The sequence below is a fragment of the Ascaphus truei genome, chromosome 6, assembly GCF_040206685.1.
Source record: "Ascaphus truei isolate aAscTru1 chromosome 6, aAscTru1.hap1, whole genome shotgun sequence".
Taxonomy (NCBI): domain Eukaryota; kingdom Metazoa; phylum Chordata; class Amphibia; order Anura; family Ascaphidae; genus Ascaphus; species Ascaphus truei.
The window spans coordinates 41,853,638-41,873,621 of record NC_134488.1 but is presented as its reverse complement, the minus strand read 5'-3'; the positions used below and the strand labels follow the sequence as shown (position 1 = coordinate 41,873,621).

The 19,984-nt window shown below is 45.3% G+C and overlaps 1 protein-coding gene across 7 annotated transcripts in view; it reads right to left on the bottom strand.

The window, feature by feature from the left end:
- Positions 1 to 19,984, bottom strand: part of NCAM1 (neural cell adhesion molecule 1) — a 215,364-nt gene that overhangs the window by 7,522 nt on the left and 187,858 nt on the right. For 4 of the 7 annotated variants that reach the window (XM_075604028.1, XM_075604029.1, XM_075604030.1 and 1 more), the window contains 4 exons: positions 17,950 to 18,074; positions 16,661 to 16,841; positions 2,423 to 2,630; positions 590 to 706 (listed from right to left, as the gene is read on the bottom strand). In XM_075604028.1, the coding sequence (XP_075460143.1) occupies positions 590 to 706; positions 2,423 to 2,630; positions 16,661 to 16,841; positions 17,950 to 18,074 (631 nt within the window). Of the gene's footprint in view, positions 1 to 589; positions 707 to 2,422; positions 2,631 to 11,001; positions 12,330 to 16,660; positions 16,842 to 17,949; positions 18,075 to 19,984 lie in introns of those variants that run through there. The other 3 variants (XM_075604032.1, XM_075604033.1, XM_075604034.1) reach the window with 2 other exon arrangements.

Here is a 19,984-nt window from a genome sequence, read left to right as displayed (position 1 = left end):
ATGTATCAATGAACACAATGCTTTGTTCTATGTCTTTAGAACAGACTGACACCACGGTTCCCGTGGGACAGAACAAAGTAGCAATTTGATGTTGCCCAGAATAACTTCCGTTCTGGAGGACATTAAATTCTAGTTACAGGAGATCCAGCACCTCTTGGGTGAGACCGTGTGTGATGCCTCGTGTTACTGAAACCAACCTCAGCTTGGACTTCATACGCTTCAAGTGATGTTACCAGTAGCCACTTGCTCACACAAACGTCACAGAGACTACTCAGTACGACTACTAGTAACGTTGCATCTTTTATCTTTAAAATAAACCATTTATATTGTCTCTTTCAGTTGTTAAATCATAAATATAGCATAAACATTTTTTCAAATGGAGTTCAAAGACTTCTGAAATCTTGGTCATACTTCTGCTTCTCAACAAGCAGTCTGACCAAAAAATGTACACACCTTACAGTAGCACCGAGTAAGTATGTATGCCTACCTGCCATTTACATTCCCTTTCTATTAGGACTACAGTGTGTTTCTTTTTCATTTAAGCAACCTCTGTATAAACCATGACAATACCAAGAGGAGTACCACATACTCAGGCTCTGTTAGGGGGGTGGTCTCGTTGGGTTCTGTCTGGTTACTCCCGTCGTGGTTTGGCGTCCTCTCTTCCTCCGTTCGTACTTCCACAATAGGCTCCTTAGACTCATCTTTCCTGCGGAAGAACCCTACACATTAGTAAAGGCCTCTCCCAGCTCAGGGCTTCTCCAGGTCAGGACCACTTGACAATGGTTGGGCGGGTCACCATGTTTATTTAGCTCCATCTGTACATTTTTTTAACTTCCGAATAACGTATATTTTAATACAGACTAGACGTTTTTGTGTAAAATCCAGCTTTTAGTAGTGTTCGAAAATGCCCAGGCTGGAGCAGAGAGCTGAGTTTGTGTGTGTGCTGTGATTGACTAATTTGTCATTTTCATATAAATCGCTGGTGAGGGCTATTTACTAATGTACCGTGTGACATTGTTTCCCCAGAAAAACAGACATATACCGTTATAACTCCGCATATCACAGAGTTTCCATAGGATTCAATGCCAGTGATAATGCCCAATATCCCAACATATGCCATGATAACGCTCCAGAGGGCACACCACTGATACATCTGCTTTCACTCCTTTCTGCTCCAATATGTGGTTGCAAAAGAAGATGGCCTGAAATTATATTTGAAAGGCTTCAGGGGTCCACATTAAGTCTTCGTGGACCACAGGTGGTCATTGTCAGACACCTGTCTGCCCACTTATTTCCCCTTTGTACTTCATAACTGTAGACTTTACACCAAATGTAACACCTTTACCATGGACTTCCTAACCAAGTAACCTGGACCTGCTAACCAAGTGAAGGGCACTTGCACAAACACACCTTAATTCTTTGACTTGTTTTTGCCCAGCCACCTATTAGATGTTATAGGGCTTTGCACCGTGCTCCCAAAACACGCACTGCCATTAAACTGATACCAGGCTGATAATAGGCCTGAGCGTATCTCAGCATCAATGATATACTCTACTCTGATTCTGCTCTACTCACGCCAGCATGAGTGGTTATATGGACCAGTAAGAGGCGTTACCTGGTGCATGCAGGATAATGCCACAAATTAATCACAGGGACCTGGGTTATGTTAAGCATGAATTAGAAACCGTCTAGGAATGGGCTGGCCCTCACCCAGTGTGATTAAGAAATGAATACTATGATATTTAAGAAACCTGTTCTGCCCCATCTTAATGAAACCAAACTCAGCTTGGACTTCGTATGCTTCAAGTGATGTTACCACTAGCTACTTACTCACACATATAGTAACAGAGACTACTCCGTATGACTACTAACTACTTTTTACACACCCACCTACAAAAATACATATTTTGTCCTTAAAATAGACAATTTATATTCTGCCTTTCAGTTGTTAAATCATAAAAAGAGCATTAACATTTTATCAATTGGAGTCCAAAGACTTTTACAATTTTATAGAACAGAGTTGGGCTAACTACTTTTCATACACCCATCTACAATAATACAGCTTTTGCCTTTAAAAGAAAACATGATTTATATTCTCCCTTTCAATTGGTAAAGCATCAATATAGTACAAACATTTCACAATTGAGATCCAAAGCCTTGTGCACACAGTTTGGTTCTCCTGAAATATGGGTCAATACTACTGCTTTTTAATAGCACTGGACAACAGCAGGTCAGCATGTTTCTGCATACAGAGCTTTGTTATTACGGATACCAGATGCTGCGCTGATGAAACCATCAAGCTACAAACATCATGGTGCCTCTTGCGTGGAAAAGTAGGTTCGTTTTAAACTTGTTCTACACTGGAACCCCTTGACAGTCTCCTAGTGAATTCTGAAGAAGGTCATTTCCAAACACTACTTACGAAAAAGCCGCCTTCCCTTCTTCGATGTCTTTGCCCTTGGCGCCCGGCCCGGCCTTCCCGCAGAAGTTGACCGCGATGCACATGAGGAGGCCACACTTGTTCAGGAAGTAGCAGGTGACATCCACGACTACCAGCAGGAGGACAAAGACGATGATGAGGATGGCCACGATGGCTCCGGTCCCCAAGCTGGAGCTGGTACTTGTGGTGGCTTCCGAAAAAGGGGAATGAGATAGGCGGTTAGATCTGAGGGGAGCAGGACACGATGCAAACCCTAGGTACAACTCCCACACATTACTACATCTACTCCCAACCTTCCATTAGTCATGGTACTTGTGCTCTTAGAACTCTCTATCTTGCAACCAATGAGTCAAATCCAGCATTAGAGAGTCTTCTCCAGCTAATTTCACTGCAGTTGCTCAGGCAGCCAGGTGCAAATGTTCCCACTGATACTTCATTTTGTCATTTTGTAAGATGATTTTATGTATGTGTATATATATATATATATATATATATATATATATATATATATAATATTTGCATATTTGCTTTCCTGTGGAGGGTTTTTGTCACTCTTTTTACTCACCATAACTTAACTCAGTATATATATATATATATATATATATATATATATATATATATATATATATATATATATATATATATAGTACAGATGTTGTAAACACTTGCACAATGTTGAAGAATAATCATTTGTAGGTCTTTATCCGTATCTAAAGTAACATTACAATAGTCGTGTGGCCATTTTACCTGTATATTCTGTTTGAACTATTTGAACAGCACTGTATAAGAGTTAACTCAACCAAATATATACAGCCACGTTTAGGGTTAAACCCTTCGTGACTGCTCCTTCACTTTTCCCTTTACACTTCTTCACGAATGTAATCCAACTTGTGGGATTTACGCTTAAGAACTTGGTCCCACGCCTTTCCAAATGGTGGGGACTGTGTAGTGTTGGACACGGGACCATTGCTCCAAACAGGTGGAATGTGCTTCACGTTGACTCTCATTTTGTGTCACTGGATTAAAAGGGCTTTTCTCTCCAGTTTTGCCCCGCTTGCATTATTGAGTTTTAACGAGACATTTACACAATGTACGCCTGTAACTGGTGCAGATTTCCGTTCTCTCTCTGCGTTAATGAATCCCGCCCGGTCAGCGGAACCTCTGCTCCGGAGAGATCCGCCTCATATGGAAGGAACAAGATTAACCAGAAGCAAACGTTTGCTTCGGGTGCAAGTTCATTTCGATGAAAAATGATTGGATCTGAGCTTTGGAGCAAATTGTACCGTGGTGACATATGTCCTGTGCATCAATCAGCAACAGTGCACTGTCCTGTTAAAATGTTTGAGCTATATTGTTGAAACTCACCAGTCCTCATCCCCTGTACCCAAAGTCTACTTACCCTGCCTATAGATTGTAAGCTCTTAAGGCAAGGTCTCTTCTAACACAGGAGTGCTCGGCTCCAGTCCTCGGTCCACCGTCCCCGCCCAACGGGTAAGGTTTTCGTGATGTCCCTGCTTCATCACAGGTGGCTCAATCAGTCCCTGCTTCAGCGCGAATGGCTCAGTCTCTGACTGAGTCTCTGGTTTGAGCCCTCTGTGCTGAGGCTGGGATGTCCTCGGGCCTGGCCTTTTTGGGGGGGGATGGGGAGTTTGGGGACAGGAGTTGAGCACCCCATGTTCTAACGCATTGAAGGTCTTTGCTACATCTTCAAACACAATTTTAATCCTGTCTGTAAATGTTACTTATGCCCATAATCATATCTCTGACAGGCCGTGAAATATCTGCAAACTGAATGTGGATGTGTTCATTTAATGCAACCTTTTATTATTATAACTCTGGCATTTTCTGTAATTGTGTTTAATTTGTAGCTGTTCTCAAACTGACTGCAAAGTATTTTGATGCCTCCTTAAGTGGAGGCATGTATTTACTTAAACGATGATGATGATGATGATGATGATGATGATGATGATGATGATGATGATGATGATGATGATGATGATGATGATGATGATGATGATGATGATGATGATGATGATGATGATGATGATGATGATACTTTGCTTTAGACAAATCCGTAGGGTTCTCGCCGGGAAGAATAACATTTGATTTCAGTGTATTGTTCATGGAAGGTTTTTCCATTACAATCTAAATCATTTTTTAGACGCTCATTATTATAACAAAGTCAGTGATAAATGCAACTGTAGATTTAGGTGTAATTGGTTACTTTCAGTCTGATAAGAACTTTAAAGACTGTATTGATTAACTGATTGGCTGCCACACAGGTTACAGGATATAAATATGGACTTGTGGTGGAAAAACTGAAAGAATCAAAATAAACATTGGCTTAACATACCAGTTGTTTCTCTACACAGACATTTTGCTTGTATTTTGCAGGGTTACAATGTTATGCAATGAGATCTCTTTCAAAAGCAGTGGGTTACAGCCACTCCCAGCCTCACATTGCAAAGCCAATATAACCAGCCTCGTACTGCTGAGACCCAAAAGGATGAAAAAGCTGTCTGTGAGTAGGGTCACTGGCTCTGCACTTCTTTAATCCAGGCTGTGCGACAGGCATACATTTATAGGGGATCCATGTTTAAAAATGGACAACAAGCAAAGAGTAACACTGTGCGCACATTTGCATGTCATTACCCAGAATCCCTGGCTGCAATGGACGCATTGTATGCCAAGAGATAATGGGGGAAGGCAGGGCTGCAGAGCTGCCTGACACGTGCTTACAAGTGATATTTTTATTTGCTGCACAAAAGGAATGGGTGACTTTAAAATATAATCTAATCATCTTCAATAACAGAGTAACGATTCATTATTACAGGCCCCCTCTTATTACAAGTGATTCCTTCTACACAGGTCTCCAACAGGCAAAAACCTGACTGTCTAAAGAGCAGCCTTGTTTATAGTGAATCCCGCACTATACTCACCTGTCAAAACAGCTCTTCAGAATGTTCCATCTGCCCACAACGCGTTGGCAAGTGGCATGTGAAATACTATTTGTAGAGAAGAGTTCTAGAATCCTCATAGGTCCATGGGAAAAACAACATGTTTTTTTACGGTGCTGGTGGTTTTTCAGATCAATATATTAATCGGACATGGAGCTGGTCTGTTGTACACATGGACAGGTCTTGACTTTAAATCCACCTCTTTAATCCAAGTTCTCAAGCAATCGTATTACTAATGCTTCCTACTCTCTTCTAAACGGCATACAGTGACGCTCGTCCTCTGTGCTGCTCGCTAAACACACGCCCAAAACATTGGCATTTTCTGTCGCCCAGTTTCAAGGGCCACGGAATTATTCTCACAAAGACTAAGTGCTGCAAAGGCCGTCTATCTGTATACTGTAATGCACTCACTGGGGCAGGGGCGCCAACGCCACTCCTCAAGGTCCACCAGCATGTCAGGTTTTTAGGCATATCCCTGCTTCAGCACAGGTGGGTCAGTCAAAGACCAAGACTGAGCCACTGATTGAGCCAGCTGTGCTGAAGCAGGGGACGGATTGAGCCACCTGTGCTGAAAACAGGGACTGACTGATCCCCCTGTGCTGAAGCAGGGACCCATTGAACCACCTGTGCTAAAGCTGGGACTGATTGAGCCACCTGTGCTGAAGCTGGGATATCCCTAAGATCTGACCTGCTGGTGGTCTGGAGTTGGTCACTCGTGCACAAGAAAGTCTCCTAAAATGTAAAAAAAAGTAAATGATATAATAGTATTTATTATAGAGCTGGCAGTGTACGCATCGCCGCTGTACACAGAACGTTTCAAGCCTAATAGTTCCCTGCGCCATAGAGCTTACAATCTAATGTTTGGTGCCTGAAACACAGGGACATAAAGTGACTCGCCCACGACCACAAGGACAGTTTTTACCCCCGGGTGTGAAACCGGTTTACCCACTTCCAGTGATTTGTTTTCTGCGAAAAAATGTGGGGATACTGCGGCCCTCCCGCGATGTTTTTGCGATCGCTCGCGCCTGCGCAGACGGCCGCCGTGTTACACACTTACACCGGAGCGGAGACGCAGACTGTCAGCAGCAGGGCCCCAATTATACGGCGACTTCTTAAGACTCTCAATATAGCTTTAATGAAAAAAAAAAAAAAACACCTGTTGCCTGCTGATACATTAAAGAAATGTAGAAGACCTATCTGGAGCTGTTACTTCTTTTGGGGGGGCGGGGGGGGTTACCTTGGTGAATTAGGACCTTCCATGTTCTCGAATGTCATTGGCCCCTTTCCAATATCATATGAAGTCATCTTCTCCTTGCTAGCGCAGATTCTGACCACGGTAAATAGACAAGAGTTGACGTTTTCAGATGGCTTCACATAGGGGACCTCGCGTCTGGACAGCCAAGTCAACCAAACATTGGTCATTGTTCGTGGCCAGACCTTCTGGACTCGCTCCTCCACTCTCAGAAATACTGCACGTCTTGCCTTATCAAACCCTGTAGCTTTGCCTGCCTGCCCCTCACGTTCTTCGTGCGCTATTCCCACCTAGAACAATTGGGATTTATGTGGGGGCGAAAGGATTTTCTCTAGTGTATGTTTGAGGTTTCTCTGGATACATCTAAATAGGGATCTGTGTATATAAAGGTGAAGGCGGTGCAATGTTGGGGCAGTAAAGCCCGTAACACTGTACGTCCCCACGGTGTTTAATATAAAGGACAGATGCAAGCAGTACAGTAAATGGGGATTGACGTTTTTTGGATTTGGGGATTGTACGGATGTTAAGATAAGAGATAGAAGCGCATGTACTGTGCCTTCTAAACTTTGGGCGTGTTACCATGTCCTCAGGCATATAGTTTCGTTCGCTAGTAAACATAATGTAGTTCTGAATAGAGATTGTTTGGGGTTTTTTGCGGGTTTGGATCTGCCTCGGACCGGCCGGTTCCTTTGGGTCGGCGGGTTTCCGTGGATCAGTCTCAAAAAGGAAAATCCGCACTTTCAGATTTTTGTTTTAGAACGCAATCTGAAATCCGCAGCCGGATTGGTAAAAATCCGGGCACGGATTGATCCAGGTGGGTAATCTCTCTCTGTGGATTAATCCGTGTGTGGATTTTTAACAATCTGGTCACCAACTTTGGAATCGATTTGAATTAATCCGCTCGGCATTTTCAGTATCCAATTTGCAGGTGGATTTTGGGGGGGGAGGGGGGCAGTGTTGGGATGGGACTGTTCCGCCCATTTCTAGTCATGAGAACATTCGGTAAGTTCCTCCATGCTACAGTATGGGCCATGGCCATATTTACCAAGCAGTCCTACTCCATCAGCCGCCTTCGGGTAACAACAACCAAGTCCCACCCAACCCATCGTCTCCGAAGACCCAGAGAAACACAGGCCACTGCTTTTATTCATCTTTTTTCTACAATTTTTATTAATAGCAAATCCTCCAGCAGTGGAGCCAGCTGTACAAGACATGGGGGCTTCGGTTTCCCTGACTGTTCTGTACATACATGCACCGTCCATCCCTCTTAGAAAAAAAACCCAACATCACTCACACGTCCTCTAAACAGAGTGCAGAACTGACTCAACAGGGGGAACGGCAGGAGACAAGGAGACACGGGGCAGGGGCAGCAACAGATAAAGGCACCACAACTTGGATAGCCAGCACAAAAAGAAGATTACGTAACAAAATCATTTAAATACGTCTTAACAGTCAGTCCAAAGAGTTGTAACCCACTGTTTAACCAATCAAATCACAGGACCACGGCCAGACAGCCCACATTGTGTGGTAATGAACGGGTTACTATATATAGTGATAAGGGGTATGGCTTATACCAGGGGAGGCCAACTACACAGGTTTTAAAGAGATCCCTGCTTCCGCACAGGTGACATAATGACTGAACCAGGGATTGAACCACCTGCGCTGAAGCAGGGCTATCCTGGAAACCTGACCGGTTGGCGGCCCTTGAGGACTGGAGCCGGCCGCCCCTGGCTTACACACAGACAGCTATACACATTTCTTTTGGTCGAGAAAACTGAGACCCCTAAAAAAAGCATCTTTGGGGGGCTCCGATAATTACAGCAGAGGTTTGGAACGAAGGCAATCGTGTTTTACAAACGGGGCCAAGTAACTGGAATATAGCTGCTCGGACAGAGGCCTGAGCTCCTTTCAGTGCATGCATTTGAATACCTTAATGTGCTTTATAAGGATAATCCTGTATAACTTGACTTGTTTTTAACGTGTTGAAGTGATTCTTCCTTAAAGTGCAATTTCACATAGCCACTCTCCCCCCTCCACCCCCCAAAAAAACCTGTCTCTTGTAAAGCGTTTCAAAGTCTAAATACGTTCCCTTAAAAAAAAAACACACATAACCAAGCTAACAGCAAAGATTTGGCTCCTTTCATTTTGTGGGGCCTTTGAACGGGGGAAAGTGTTCGTCAGACAAGGGTTTTCTTTAGCCTTCCTATTAACAACAAAAGATAAGGCGAGGGGGGGGGGGGCTTTGCGTGTGTAAAATCTTGTTGAACACTCAGGGAAATCAGACAATCAGAGAAAATAATCAAAAGCCCTCCCGCGTCTGAGCTTACATATATACTAACTTCCCACAGTAACACATAATGACAGGTGTAAGCTTTGGGTAATAAGGGTCAATCACTCAGGTGTGACCCTCCCTAAACATGTCACTGCCACTAGTACACTTTGGTCATAGGAGAGGTTGTCCTTCTAAAGCAAGAGTGGGCAAGTCCACTCCTCAAGGGCCACCAACAGGTCAGGTTTTCAGGATATCCCTGCTTCAGCACAGGTGGCTAAATTAATGGCACGGTTGAAGAGCCTGCTTCAGCAGAGGTGGCTCAATCAGTGGCTCAGATTGAGCCACCTGTGCTGAAGCAGGGGTATCCTAAAAACCTGACCTGTTGGTGGCCCTTGAGGACTAGACTTGCCCACCACTGTTGTAAAGCCACGAATGTCATTTCTGATTAGGCCCCGTCTATAATGTCTGCACTGGCTCCGGTCAGTGGCCGGAAGGGATTTAAAAAGTAATATCAGGAAGGAGGAGGGGACAGGATTTCCAAAATAAGTACTATTTGCCTTCGCAAGGAAGTGGAATTGTAACTAGTAATACTCTAGGTGTGAAAATAAAACGGTACTTCTTTCCACCCCCCTCCTCCCCCCATCAGTACCATCACACTTGACCCAATGGGTTCTGAATCTTCTGAACCGGACCTTCCATGTGTTTTTTTTATTGTTTTTTTTAGTTCCGACACAAAACATTGAAGACTCAATCTGCTTAGCGCACGAGGACGCTGTGCTGGGTTTCTCCGCACACCCCTTCCCTGCTGTGCCGCTTCATCAAGTTGCGTCGTGTCAATTCTGCCCCCTGCGGGGCGTCGGTAACGAGTCACAGAGCAGCTGCACAATACGCCGGTCACAATGGGATGTCGTGAGTCGCCTTTGGTCAGTCATTAACCCCCGAGGGTCCTTTAGCCTTTCCTGATAAGTCTTATCTTCTCCAGCATGAGGAAGAAACCCTAAAGGTCATCCTAGGACTAAAGTGAATGCATGGCAGTGGCAGTTTAACGGTTAAATATAGATGATGGACATATTTTTTTTCTTTCTAAATCAGACAAGAATTTTAAAAACATTTAATGTTTCCATAGTGATCAAAAGTCTTTGGGGTGTTTTCACAATCTGTGTCTAATCTCTTTGTGATAAGACTGTATGTACTAGTAAACGGTTGATCCAGGCTCCTCTTCTTTTAGCGGTTATGCTTAAGCTAGGTGATCCTTAGCCAAAGAGATAAATGGGAAGAACAGCAATGGCCAGATAAGATCAGAATTACACAGACCTGTACAGAATAGAAACAGAGGACGCATACATGGGGAACATTTTACTTTATGGGTAATTGAATCTCTCTGAAGAAGCCGATTACTTTGATGAATCATTAAACTTTTCGGGGGACAGTTCCTTCAAAACGTCAGAGTGCTGGAATTAACCTGAGCAGCGTCTCTAAGGGCTCCCCCTGGGTGCACTGCTAAAAACACTGGAGTTATATGTCAGGGCAAATTGCGACATTTTCATCTTGCGTCTGTTTGCATCAATGTATCAAACTCTTTGCCCCAAATTTTGCTCTGTGTTGTAGGGCAGGGGTGATAAACTCCAGTCCACAAGCCCCCCTCCCCCCCCCCCCCCTCCTAACAGGTCAGGTTTTCAGGATATCCCAGCTTCAGCACAGGTGGCTCAATCAGAGGCTCAGATTGAGCCACCTGTGCTGAAGCAGGGACTAATTGAGCCACCTGTGCTGAAACACTGACCGATTGAGGCGCTGGGAAGATACATGATCACAGATGTATCAGATTTCTGCGGTTCCTTCTGTGCGTGACGATTCTGTTACGTTGTAGCTGCGTCAAAACAATTTGCCAAGTCTGAGCTTGTGTCAACTTCTCCGCCCAACAAGTTACATCAGATGTAGGAAGCAGTCGTACATGAGAGGCAAACAAAGGCCGAAAACAGAGCAATGCATCACAGCAAGCTTTTTTTTGTTGATACATCTCCCCCTGTTTTTTTTGGGAGGGGGGTTAGGAGAGGGAAAAGCGCAAAAAATGAAAGCACTGTTAAAAATATTCCACATTCTTTTATTTGAGCCTCCTGTTAAACACAACAAATGAAGCATTTAGAGGTGCTGTGAGACGTTGAAGTAGAAGAGGAATGACATATTCCACATTAAAAAAAAATCGAGGAGTCCTATTGAGAATACAATTGAGTAGTAAATAAGAGGCTGAGGGGGATTTACATGCCAAATTCCCTAAGCTCTTAAATTGTTTGAAATGAATAGGCAGAAGGGTACAGAAGTATAAGAGGTTTATTAAAGTGACTAGGCAGGGTTGTCCACAGCCAAGGACCCAAAACAAGTGAGATTCGGTTGTTCTGGACCATTACATGGCATGTTTAATGCAAAAGTTCTGACTTTTATCAGTAAGACTCCATTAAAAACGCAGGCGTTGGTGTTTGAAATCAGTGGGAGTGAAACAGCTGGACTCACAGACAACCAGCGGAGAGCTGACAGGTCCAACCTATAATCATATCTATCAGGTTACCACCTTCATCAGGACAGATGTAGGACGTATTCCTCCGATGAAGACTTCACAGTGTCAAAACGTGGGCTATCTAATAAATATGATCCAGTAGCTAGTGATTAATTCCTATCGTTCGGCTTCTATCATTAATAGGGTGGCCACCATTTTTAATTTTGAAAAAAAAAAAAAGACATAAATATCCAGACAACAATCTGATATATAAAAAAAAAAAAAGATATAAATCACTGAAAAACACAAATAAAAAGGCTGCTTTAATGGGTGAAACCCACAAAAAAATGGTTCAGTTCCTTTTGAGTAACGGGGAAGCCTGTAATAATCAATTGTTTGAAGGCTTTTTCCATTAATCTACAGCACGGGCAGCCAACTCCAGTCCTCAAGGGCCACCAACAGGTCAGGTGTTCAAGCTATCTCTGCTTCAGCACAGGGGGCTCAATCAGTGGCTTAGTCAACGACTCACTCAATCAGTGGCTCAGTCAACGACTAAGCCACTGATTGAGTCCCCTGTGCTGAAGCAGGGATATCCTTAACATCTAAACCTGTTGGTGGTCGTTGAGGACTGGAGTCAGCCACCTCGGATCTAAAAAGGTACCTTTCGTGATGCAGTGGGCTGTATGTAAATGTTAATAGGGGTTTCATCTTCCCTCCCTTCCCTCCCCCCCCCCCCGAAACTTAGAAAAGAAATCAGACACATTACATGGCGTTGCTTTGACACAAGCTCCCCTCTGACAGAAAGGGTAACACTTGCAGGGGCAGAAAGGCATTCTAACAGAGGAGAAGAACAGTCACTAAAGACAGAAGCAATGACACAGCGGTGTATGACACAGAACAACTCCCCAAGGTGGTTCCTGATGCAATGAGTCCAGGGAGAGGATTTGGTGCATGTACAGTAGCAGAATGGATGTCCGGGTGCAATTGGCGTGACACATATCACAGACAAGGGAGAGGTGAGGGACAAGAGGAAGGAGGTGGGAGAGATCGAAGGAAAGAGAGGGAGGGAGGGAGAAAGGGAGGGGGAGAGAGAGGAGAGAAAGGAGAGAAAGGAGAGAAAAACAGATAAGAAAATAAATAGGTCACAAGTGCAGAAAACACATGTAGCAAAAAGGTCAACTAAGCATAGCCAAACCAAAAAAAATGTCGGCGGTTAGAGAAGCGGTTACTGCGTAGTTACTGATGGAAACTAAAAAGGCGAGTTCAGCAGCAGAGCGTTTGCCATTAGCAGCAGAGCCAGGGTTAAAGGTCAAAGGTTAGGCAAGCACATGACATAATTCAAAGACGATGGGTAAAAAGGATGCTGGAGTTAAAAATAAGAATAATGAGAATGGTTAGAATCCATCTTATTAAAGGACAAAACTGGTCAACGGCCAGAGAAAGTCTCAACGCCCGCAGAGAGACGGTGCACCGCTTCTGGACCGCTGATCACAAAGAGAGGCCAGGGTCGCTGTTCACGGAGGATGGAGATCGGCATTTGCTTATCTCCTGGCAGGCTCGGACTGGTGTAGTGGGTACCGGGGGAGATCCCCGACGGGTCCTAACATCAGGTGGGGCCTCTATGACTTGTACATTCACAAAATCTCAGGTAGACACAAGAACCTGGAGGAATCTGCCTTGTCAGCCTGTGTGTGTGAGTGTGACTGCAGGGAGAGTCACTCTGTGTGTATCAGTGTGTGTGTCAGTGTGTGTGTGTGAGTGTGAGTGTGTGAGTGTGTGTGTGTGTGACTGCAGGGAGAGTCAGTCTGTGTGTATCAGTGTGTGTGTGTGTGTGAGTGTGACTGCAGGGAGAGTCCGTCTGTGTGTATCAGTGTGTGTGTGTGAGTGTGACAGTAGGGAGAGTCACTGTGTGTATCAGCCTGTGTGTGAGTGTGACTGCAGGGAGAGTCACTGTGTGTGTGTGTGTGTGTGTGTGTGTGTGTGTGTGTGTGTGTGTGTGTGTGTGTGTCTGCAGGGAGAGTCAGTCTGTGTGCATCAGTGAGTGTGTGTGAGTGTGACTGCAGGGAGAGTCAGTCTGTGTGTATCAGTGTGTGTGTGTGTGTGTGTGTGTGAGTGTGACTGCAGGGAGAGTCCGTCTGTGTGTATCAGTGTGTGTGTGAGAGTGACAGTAGGGAGAGTCACTGTGTGTATCAGCCTATGTGTGAGTGTGACTGCAGGGAGAGTCACTCTGTGTGTGTGTGTGTATGTGTGTGTGTGTGACTGCAGGGAGAGTCAGTCTGTGTGCATCAGTGAGTGTGTGTGAGTGTGACTGCAGGGAGAGTCACTCTGTGTGTATCAGTGTGTGTGTGTGTGTGTGTGTGTGTGTGTGTGTGTGTGTGTGTGTGTGTGTGTGTGTGTGTGTGTGTGTGTGTCTCTGCAGGGAGAGTCAGTCTGTGTGTATCAGTGTATGTGTGTATCAGTGTGTATCAGTGTGTGTGTGTGTGTATTTCAGCCTTGCTCAGCCATACTTCGCTTTGAATCTCCAAACATGGAGTGTAACATCTGTTGAGCCGGTGTGCTCTTTGTCACCACAGCCTGATTGGTCTCCAGGTGCGAGGCATACAGTATGTGATCCTAAATTAGGGGTCCCCGTTGAGGCTGCACACCCTTCATTATGTGTCCTACAAGGACACCGTTACGGATTAGCTCGCTTGCAACAAACTGCCCAGCAACCACTATCGGGTCACAAGCTCTCCCCTTAAATAACACCATTGCGGTAATCGGGGGGGCCTCCTTGTGTAGGGCAGTGCCGGTCTTAGGACTGCTAACCCCTGGCTTGGACCAGTTCTCCTGCTGCCGTAGTATATGTTGCAGGAAACTTTGCAGATGAGATCTTCTGAACAAGTCATCGGCAAACACAACAGTGAGGGCAGCGGCCCGGCACGATGGGGAGAGCCTCAACAACGCTGCTTTACAATGACCTAGCCCTGGTGTTCCTACTGGAGGGATGTGCCGCTATACGCCGACAGCCACAGGAAGCTTAACCATAATCACTGCCAAATGTGTCCTTTGGGTTTTGTATATGGTGCACCCTTATGCTCTTAATAGTATTAACTAGTATGGGCTGCTTGCACCCATGGACGTTACAATCTGCAGCAGGGGCCGGCGACTCCAGTCCTCAAGGGCCAGCAACAGGTCAGGTTTTCTGGATATCCCTGCTTCAGCACAGGTGGCTCAATCAGTGGCTCAGTAAAAAAAACGGAGCCACCTGTGCTGAAGCAGGGATATCCTGAAAACCTGACCTGTTGGTGGCCCTCGAGGACTGGAGTTGCACACACAGTTTACAGGGACCTACAAATACATTGAAGATCAATCAGATTCGGGGTGTCTGGTTATTACCAATATTCATGGTCTTTAAATGGATGTGTTAAATCATGAACAAACACTTTTACCACGTTACCCGTGCGGCGCCACGTTACACGTGCGACGCCACGTTACCCGTGCCACGCCACATTACCCGTGCCGCGCCACGTTACCCGTGCGGCGCCACGTTACCCGTGCCACGCCACATTACCCGTGCCACGCCACGTTACCCGTGCCGCGCCACGTTACCCGTGCTGTATCAGAACTCCTTGTATCCCAATGTCTGTTGTACAACATATTGAATATGTAGTTCCCACTACATAAATAAGTATATATACATGCTTACTATATACTCATAAGGCTCCCCATTCAATGTGCTGTGAAGCTGTCTTCACCCTGCTTGGGAAGATGTAAGCTCCATTCAAGTGAACTCTTCCTGAGCACCATATTAAAGATGGGGCTTAAGTCCTTCATGATGAATGAGAAATGAGCATTTACACCAACACTAAAGAGTGAGCAAAGTTGTCCTTCAAGTACGAGATAGTTAGAAATATCAGTAATATTTGGATATATTTAATTAACGTATTTAGTGCTACTAAGTGCATTATACCGAGACTTCACCTTGCTCTCTCATGCCAGGAACGTGTTACTATATCATTCCGTTCTCACTGCACACCAGTCAAATCCAATGTATATTTCCATGCAAGGTACACAGCTATATCCTGCATACCCAATCTAATGTCTCTAAATCCACTGATCTCTGCCCCCAGGAGCCGATTTTGTCCCGTGTCTGATGCAATGTGTGTGGGTGGGGAGACCGTTTGGAAGTTATAGCCCGTAGACTTATGAAGAATCACGTGGCCTATGTAGCAGACCACTCAACTCAAGGAGATTTGACGGAAATCAACTTTGGTGCAGGAGCTATCAATGGGAATGATGACATATCAAGAGCGGGAAGGCAGAAGGGAAGAGTATATCAGAAGGGAGGCACCTAATAATACAGAAGTTTGCTTGCATTGTGCACCTATACTGAGGCATCAGCCGCACCCAGACACAACTTACTCCTCAGTAGTAAGGTGGTCGTAGGGTACATTCCTATCTCAGATCATATGTATTTCTCATGTGACTATTATCCTTGTGGAGATATGTAGCTCCATGTAGGGACATTGCAATATACATGATGTATAAACCCAGCATTGGTACGCAGAAGAGTTTTCCACCCTCTGCTCGGGGAAAGCTGTTCACACCACATGCTAAAAGTGACCAAGGTAATAGGAAACGTGAGCATGTGCTTAGATTACAGGTTGGGCCATCTCCAAAATGAGGCCTGACCGGGGTTTTCCCAAAGTGAGAGTTGACAACCACTGCCCAAGCCAAGCTGGAGTCTATAATGTACAGAATTAGGCAGTACCCAGAAACACAAGGCGTATATAACGGGCTGGAAAAACTTACCTGCAGGAGGTCACATATGGACCACATAGTCACAAAGCAGTAAAGACTGTGGCTACGGAAGACTTGGGCAGAGCGTTCAATCATTGCTTTGTTGCACCCCATTGCAAGCCATTGTGGGGAATGTCTTCAGCAAGCAGGTCGGTGATTGACAGCCCTGCCTCCTACACGGGTCTTCTGCAGTCACAGTCTTTTAATCCCCACTGGTCCCGAAACTAGTGGATTTTCCGAGCCCTGCTTCTATATGTAGTGGTCACAGTGCCACCCTATTCATAATACATCTCACACTCTGCATCATTACATGGTCCCGGCACAACCCAAGCTGTGCATGCGTGACCTGTCATGGTGATGGGCAGTAAGCAAGCAGCTTGTCAGGGGTACGTTCAAGCACGTTAGGAGGGAAGCAGCGCTGTTGCATTAACGGTTAAGCATGGGGGGAAGGGGTGGTAAGCGGTACCTGGAATGGCTGTGGGCTGGGCCATGGTCCGGAACGAGTAACGGGCGGCTTTGGACTTCCCCTGTTGGTTTTCAGCCACCACAGAAACCTCGTACTCCACGTTCCACTCCAGGGACTTGAGCATCACGTGGCCACTGCTGGATGGTATCCTGAATTCGGGTTTCCATTCCTGGACGTTTTTCTGGGGGGGGGGGGGGGGGGGCGGGGGAGGGGAAATCATGAGATGCTTCCTAATCCTTGGTGGTGGAGGCACAAAAGGGCAAGCTCTGCAGATTTGAACTCATGACGTGCGGTGAATCCTTATTACCCCAATCCTTGGTGGGATTGTTTAATCACGAGGAAGGTGGACACAATGGGCCATATTTACTAAGTGATGCAAAGCCAGAAGGAATAGCACAACCCATTCACTGAAGGCAAAGAATCTTGGCTGTCAGCTCCTTGGGTACGTCAAATGGACCATAATACCAAGCAGTCTTTTGCCATAAGTCACCTTCTGGGGCCCCTAAAGACACCATTGACTTGAATAGGGTGTAAGGGGTCTTCCATCCTCATATGGCAGAAGATTGCGCAGTAAATGTGAGCTATAATATTTCTACAGCTCTAGCACCATAAATTAGATTGAGCCACCATATGCTACAGTATTCAGCACTGCACAACACCGTGATATTCAAGGATGATGTTGTGACACACTAGTGTAGCCAACGATCAAATTCATTCTCTATGCTCTCAAATATAATTGCAATATGATTACTTGTTTATTACATAACAGTCCGTCAACGTTTCAACCCTGTGTGGGTCTTCCTCAGGGCAGGATAATGTGACTATTGAAGTCAATAGATTATAAAATATATCACTTCATTGGCAATTTAGAGTTCAAGGGAACGAAAAATAATATATACGCCCAATATAAAAAGCATTTTTTGTGCAGTACCTGATTCAGGGGTTCTGACCTCCAAAGACCCCAATACTCAAGATATTACGTGCAGTAGCCACGTGGTCAATAGTCCTTGTCGGTTGGACACAATATGTGATTTTACCCTTTTTACCAGGGGGTCCCAGAGGGGTAGGCCACTGTGGATTAGCCTCAGGGGTCTAGGAGATTGCTGCAATGCTGCATTATCCCAACAATGAATGCAGGAAAGATCTTTATGAGGTCAGCCCACTGAAAAGTAGCGAGTATGGATTGAATCTGTGGGTCAAACACTCTACAGTTCTCAATGTGTTGCAGGCAAAGAAGCCCTCTGCTTCCAACCTGAATAAAAGAGAAGCTGCGCGTTATACAGACTTACAGCTTTGTAGCTGACCAGGTAGTGTCGGATTGGGGAGCCTCCGTCATCTTGCTTGATCAGGTTCACTTTCATGGAGTTGCCGTCATTTCCCAAGGAGCCTTCCAGCTTTGGAGCACTGGGTTCCCCTGAAAGGCATCGAGTTGACAGTCAAGTGAAGCTTTACATCACACTTGACCACAATCAGAACTCAATGGTGACCAACAAGCCAGGTGTTCAGGATAACCCATACGTAAAGCACAGTGGTCAACGTGTGTTGGCACTAGGACTAGGGTGCAGAGATCAACTACTTTTTTTGTATTTGCTAATACAGTGTATGGATGTAGCCCATTTCGGGTTAAATAGAATTCTGTCAAATGTGGACCCATATGCTAACCAAGGCAACCTCTTATGCGGATTCAATCAGCAAGGTAAACATTACGGGGCATATGCATTAAGCGATGTCAGAAAGCACCTTATGGCCATTCACTTACAGTATGCTTGTGTGGTTGAAACAAATCTAATGCTAAAAAGGTTTGTCGGGGCGTTAGTTAGTAACTACACAGCAAATCCAGTGTACCGTATGCAGCTATATGGGACACAGTCACTTTGTATATGTAACAAATATACTTCAACCAAAAAAATATATATATGTTTCCATACTCCCTATAATAACAGTTACAAATAAATAAGTGTTGGTGCTACAGGTTACTGAAAAGCCCAACCTTAGTTTACAGTGAGCACGTATTCATAGCCAGTGCTGTCTTCCCTTGGGGGTGGGGGGGGAGTGCTGTGCATTATACAGTGTAGACTGTTTGCCTTTGTGTTTTATCGCAGAGATGTTGTATAAATCTTTCCAAAACCAGATCCCAAGAATTGCCCATATCTTAAATAGGTTTTCCAATTGCCCAATCAGACACAGAATCACTACTTTTAAAGCCCCCCCACCCCCGCTGTTCAAGCAACCTGCCCTAGTGACAAATAGAGCTGTGTTACCTGCATTTTGAAACCACTCTACCCTACAGTATGTCAGATACGTTTTGTTTGTACCTGAATTGCAATTTTGACTCGTAATATCCTAGTCTACAGTATGGCAGGATGGCCAACTTCAGTCCTCAAGGGCCAACAACAAGTCAGACTTTAAGGATATCCAGGTGGCTCAATCAGTGGTTCAGTCTGCTGTGCTAAAGCAGGGATATCCTTGAAACTTGACCTGCTGCTGGTGGCCCTGGAAGACTGGAGTTGGCCACTCCGGCACTATGGCACAGGAGAGCGGCCTACGCACGTTTAATCTCTGCCAGGCAAAAGGGTCAGAGATAATCACAAGGTTCTATTTAAATATTGCAGAAGCCACACACCCCTCCAGCATCAACTCTGAACGTGACCCCATCAGCCCAATGTTGGATTAACCCTTTGAGTGCCGGAGGGGCAGCGGAGCCAGAGTGCAACGGTCCCCTCCGATCACGTGCTCCATCACTGATGACGGAAGGGAAGGAGTTACCCCCCCTTCCGTGACTGAGTGACTGATCAGGGCACGATCGCGTCCTAGCGAAAGGAGCTGTATTTTTGGATGTGGCTACTACGTGACTGGGCCCCTACCTAAGTCCTGGGGGCCCTCAAAGGGTTACAGTGGGAACTGCCCCTTCCCACTAAATTATTTAACACTGATGAGCAAAGCTCATCATATGAAGGAGAGGCCAATTGCTCTCCCAGCCCAACATTACTCCCATTCCCCCCCTACCCCCCAAATCTCAACATCTAATCAACTATAGAGTTATAAGAATTGGCTGCTGTACCGGGACACACTGTCATTTCCTGTCCCAGAATCCCCAGCGTTTCTCACGCGTTTATATTTGCTTCTACCAACCCAAGTGAGGTGGAAGGTAAATAATATAGGCCATATTTACTATGCCACGTTATTCCATAAGGCGCCTACGGTCCCGCTCTCCTGTGCTTTTTGTTGTTTAAAGATAATCAAAGGGTAAAACTTTTGTTGACGGTGTTGGCGTGGGTCTGTGCTATCCAATGTATGTTTGCTAAGTGGGAGGTCACTGTATAT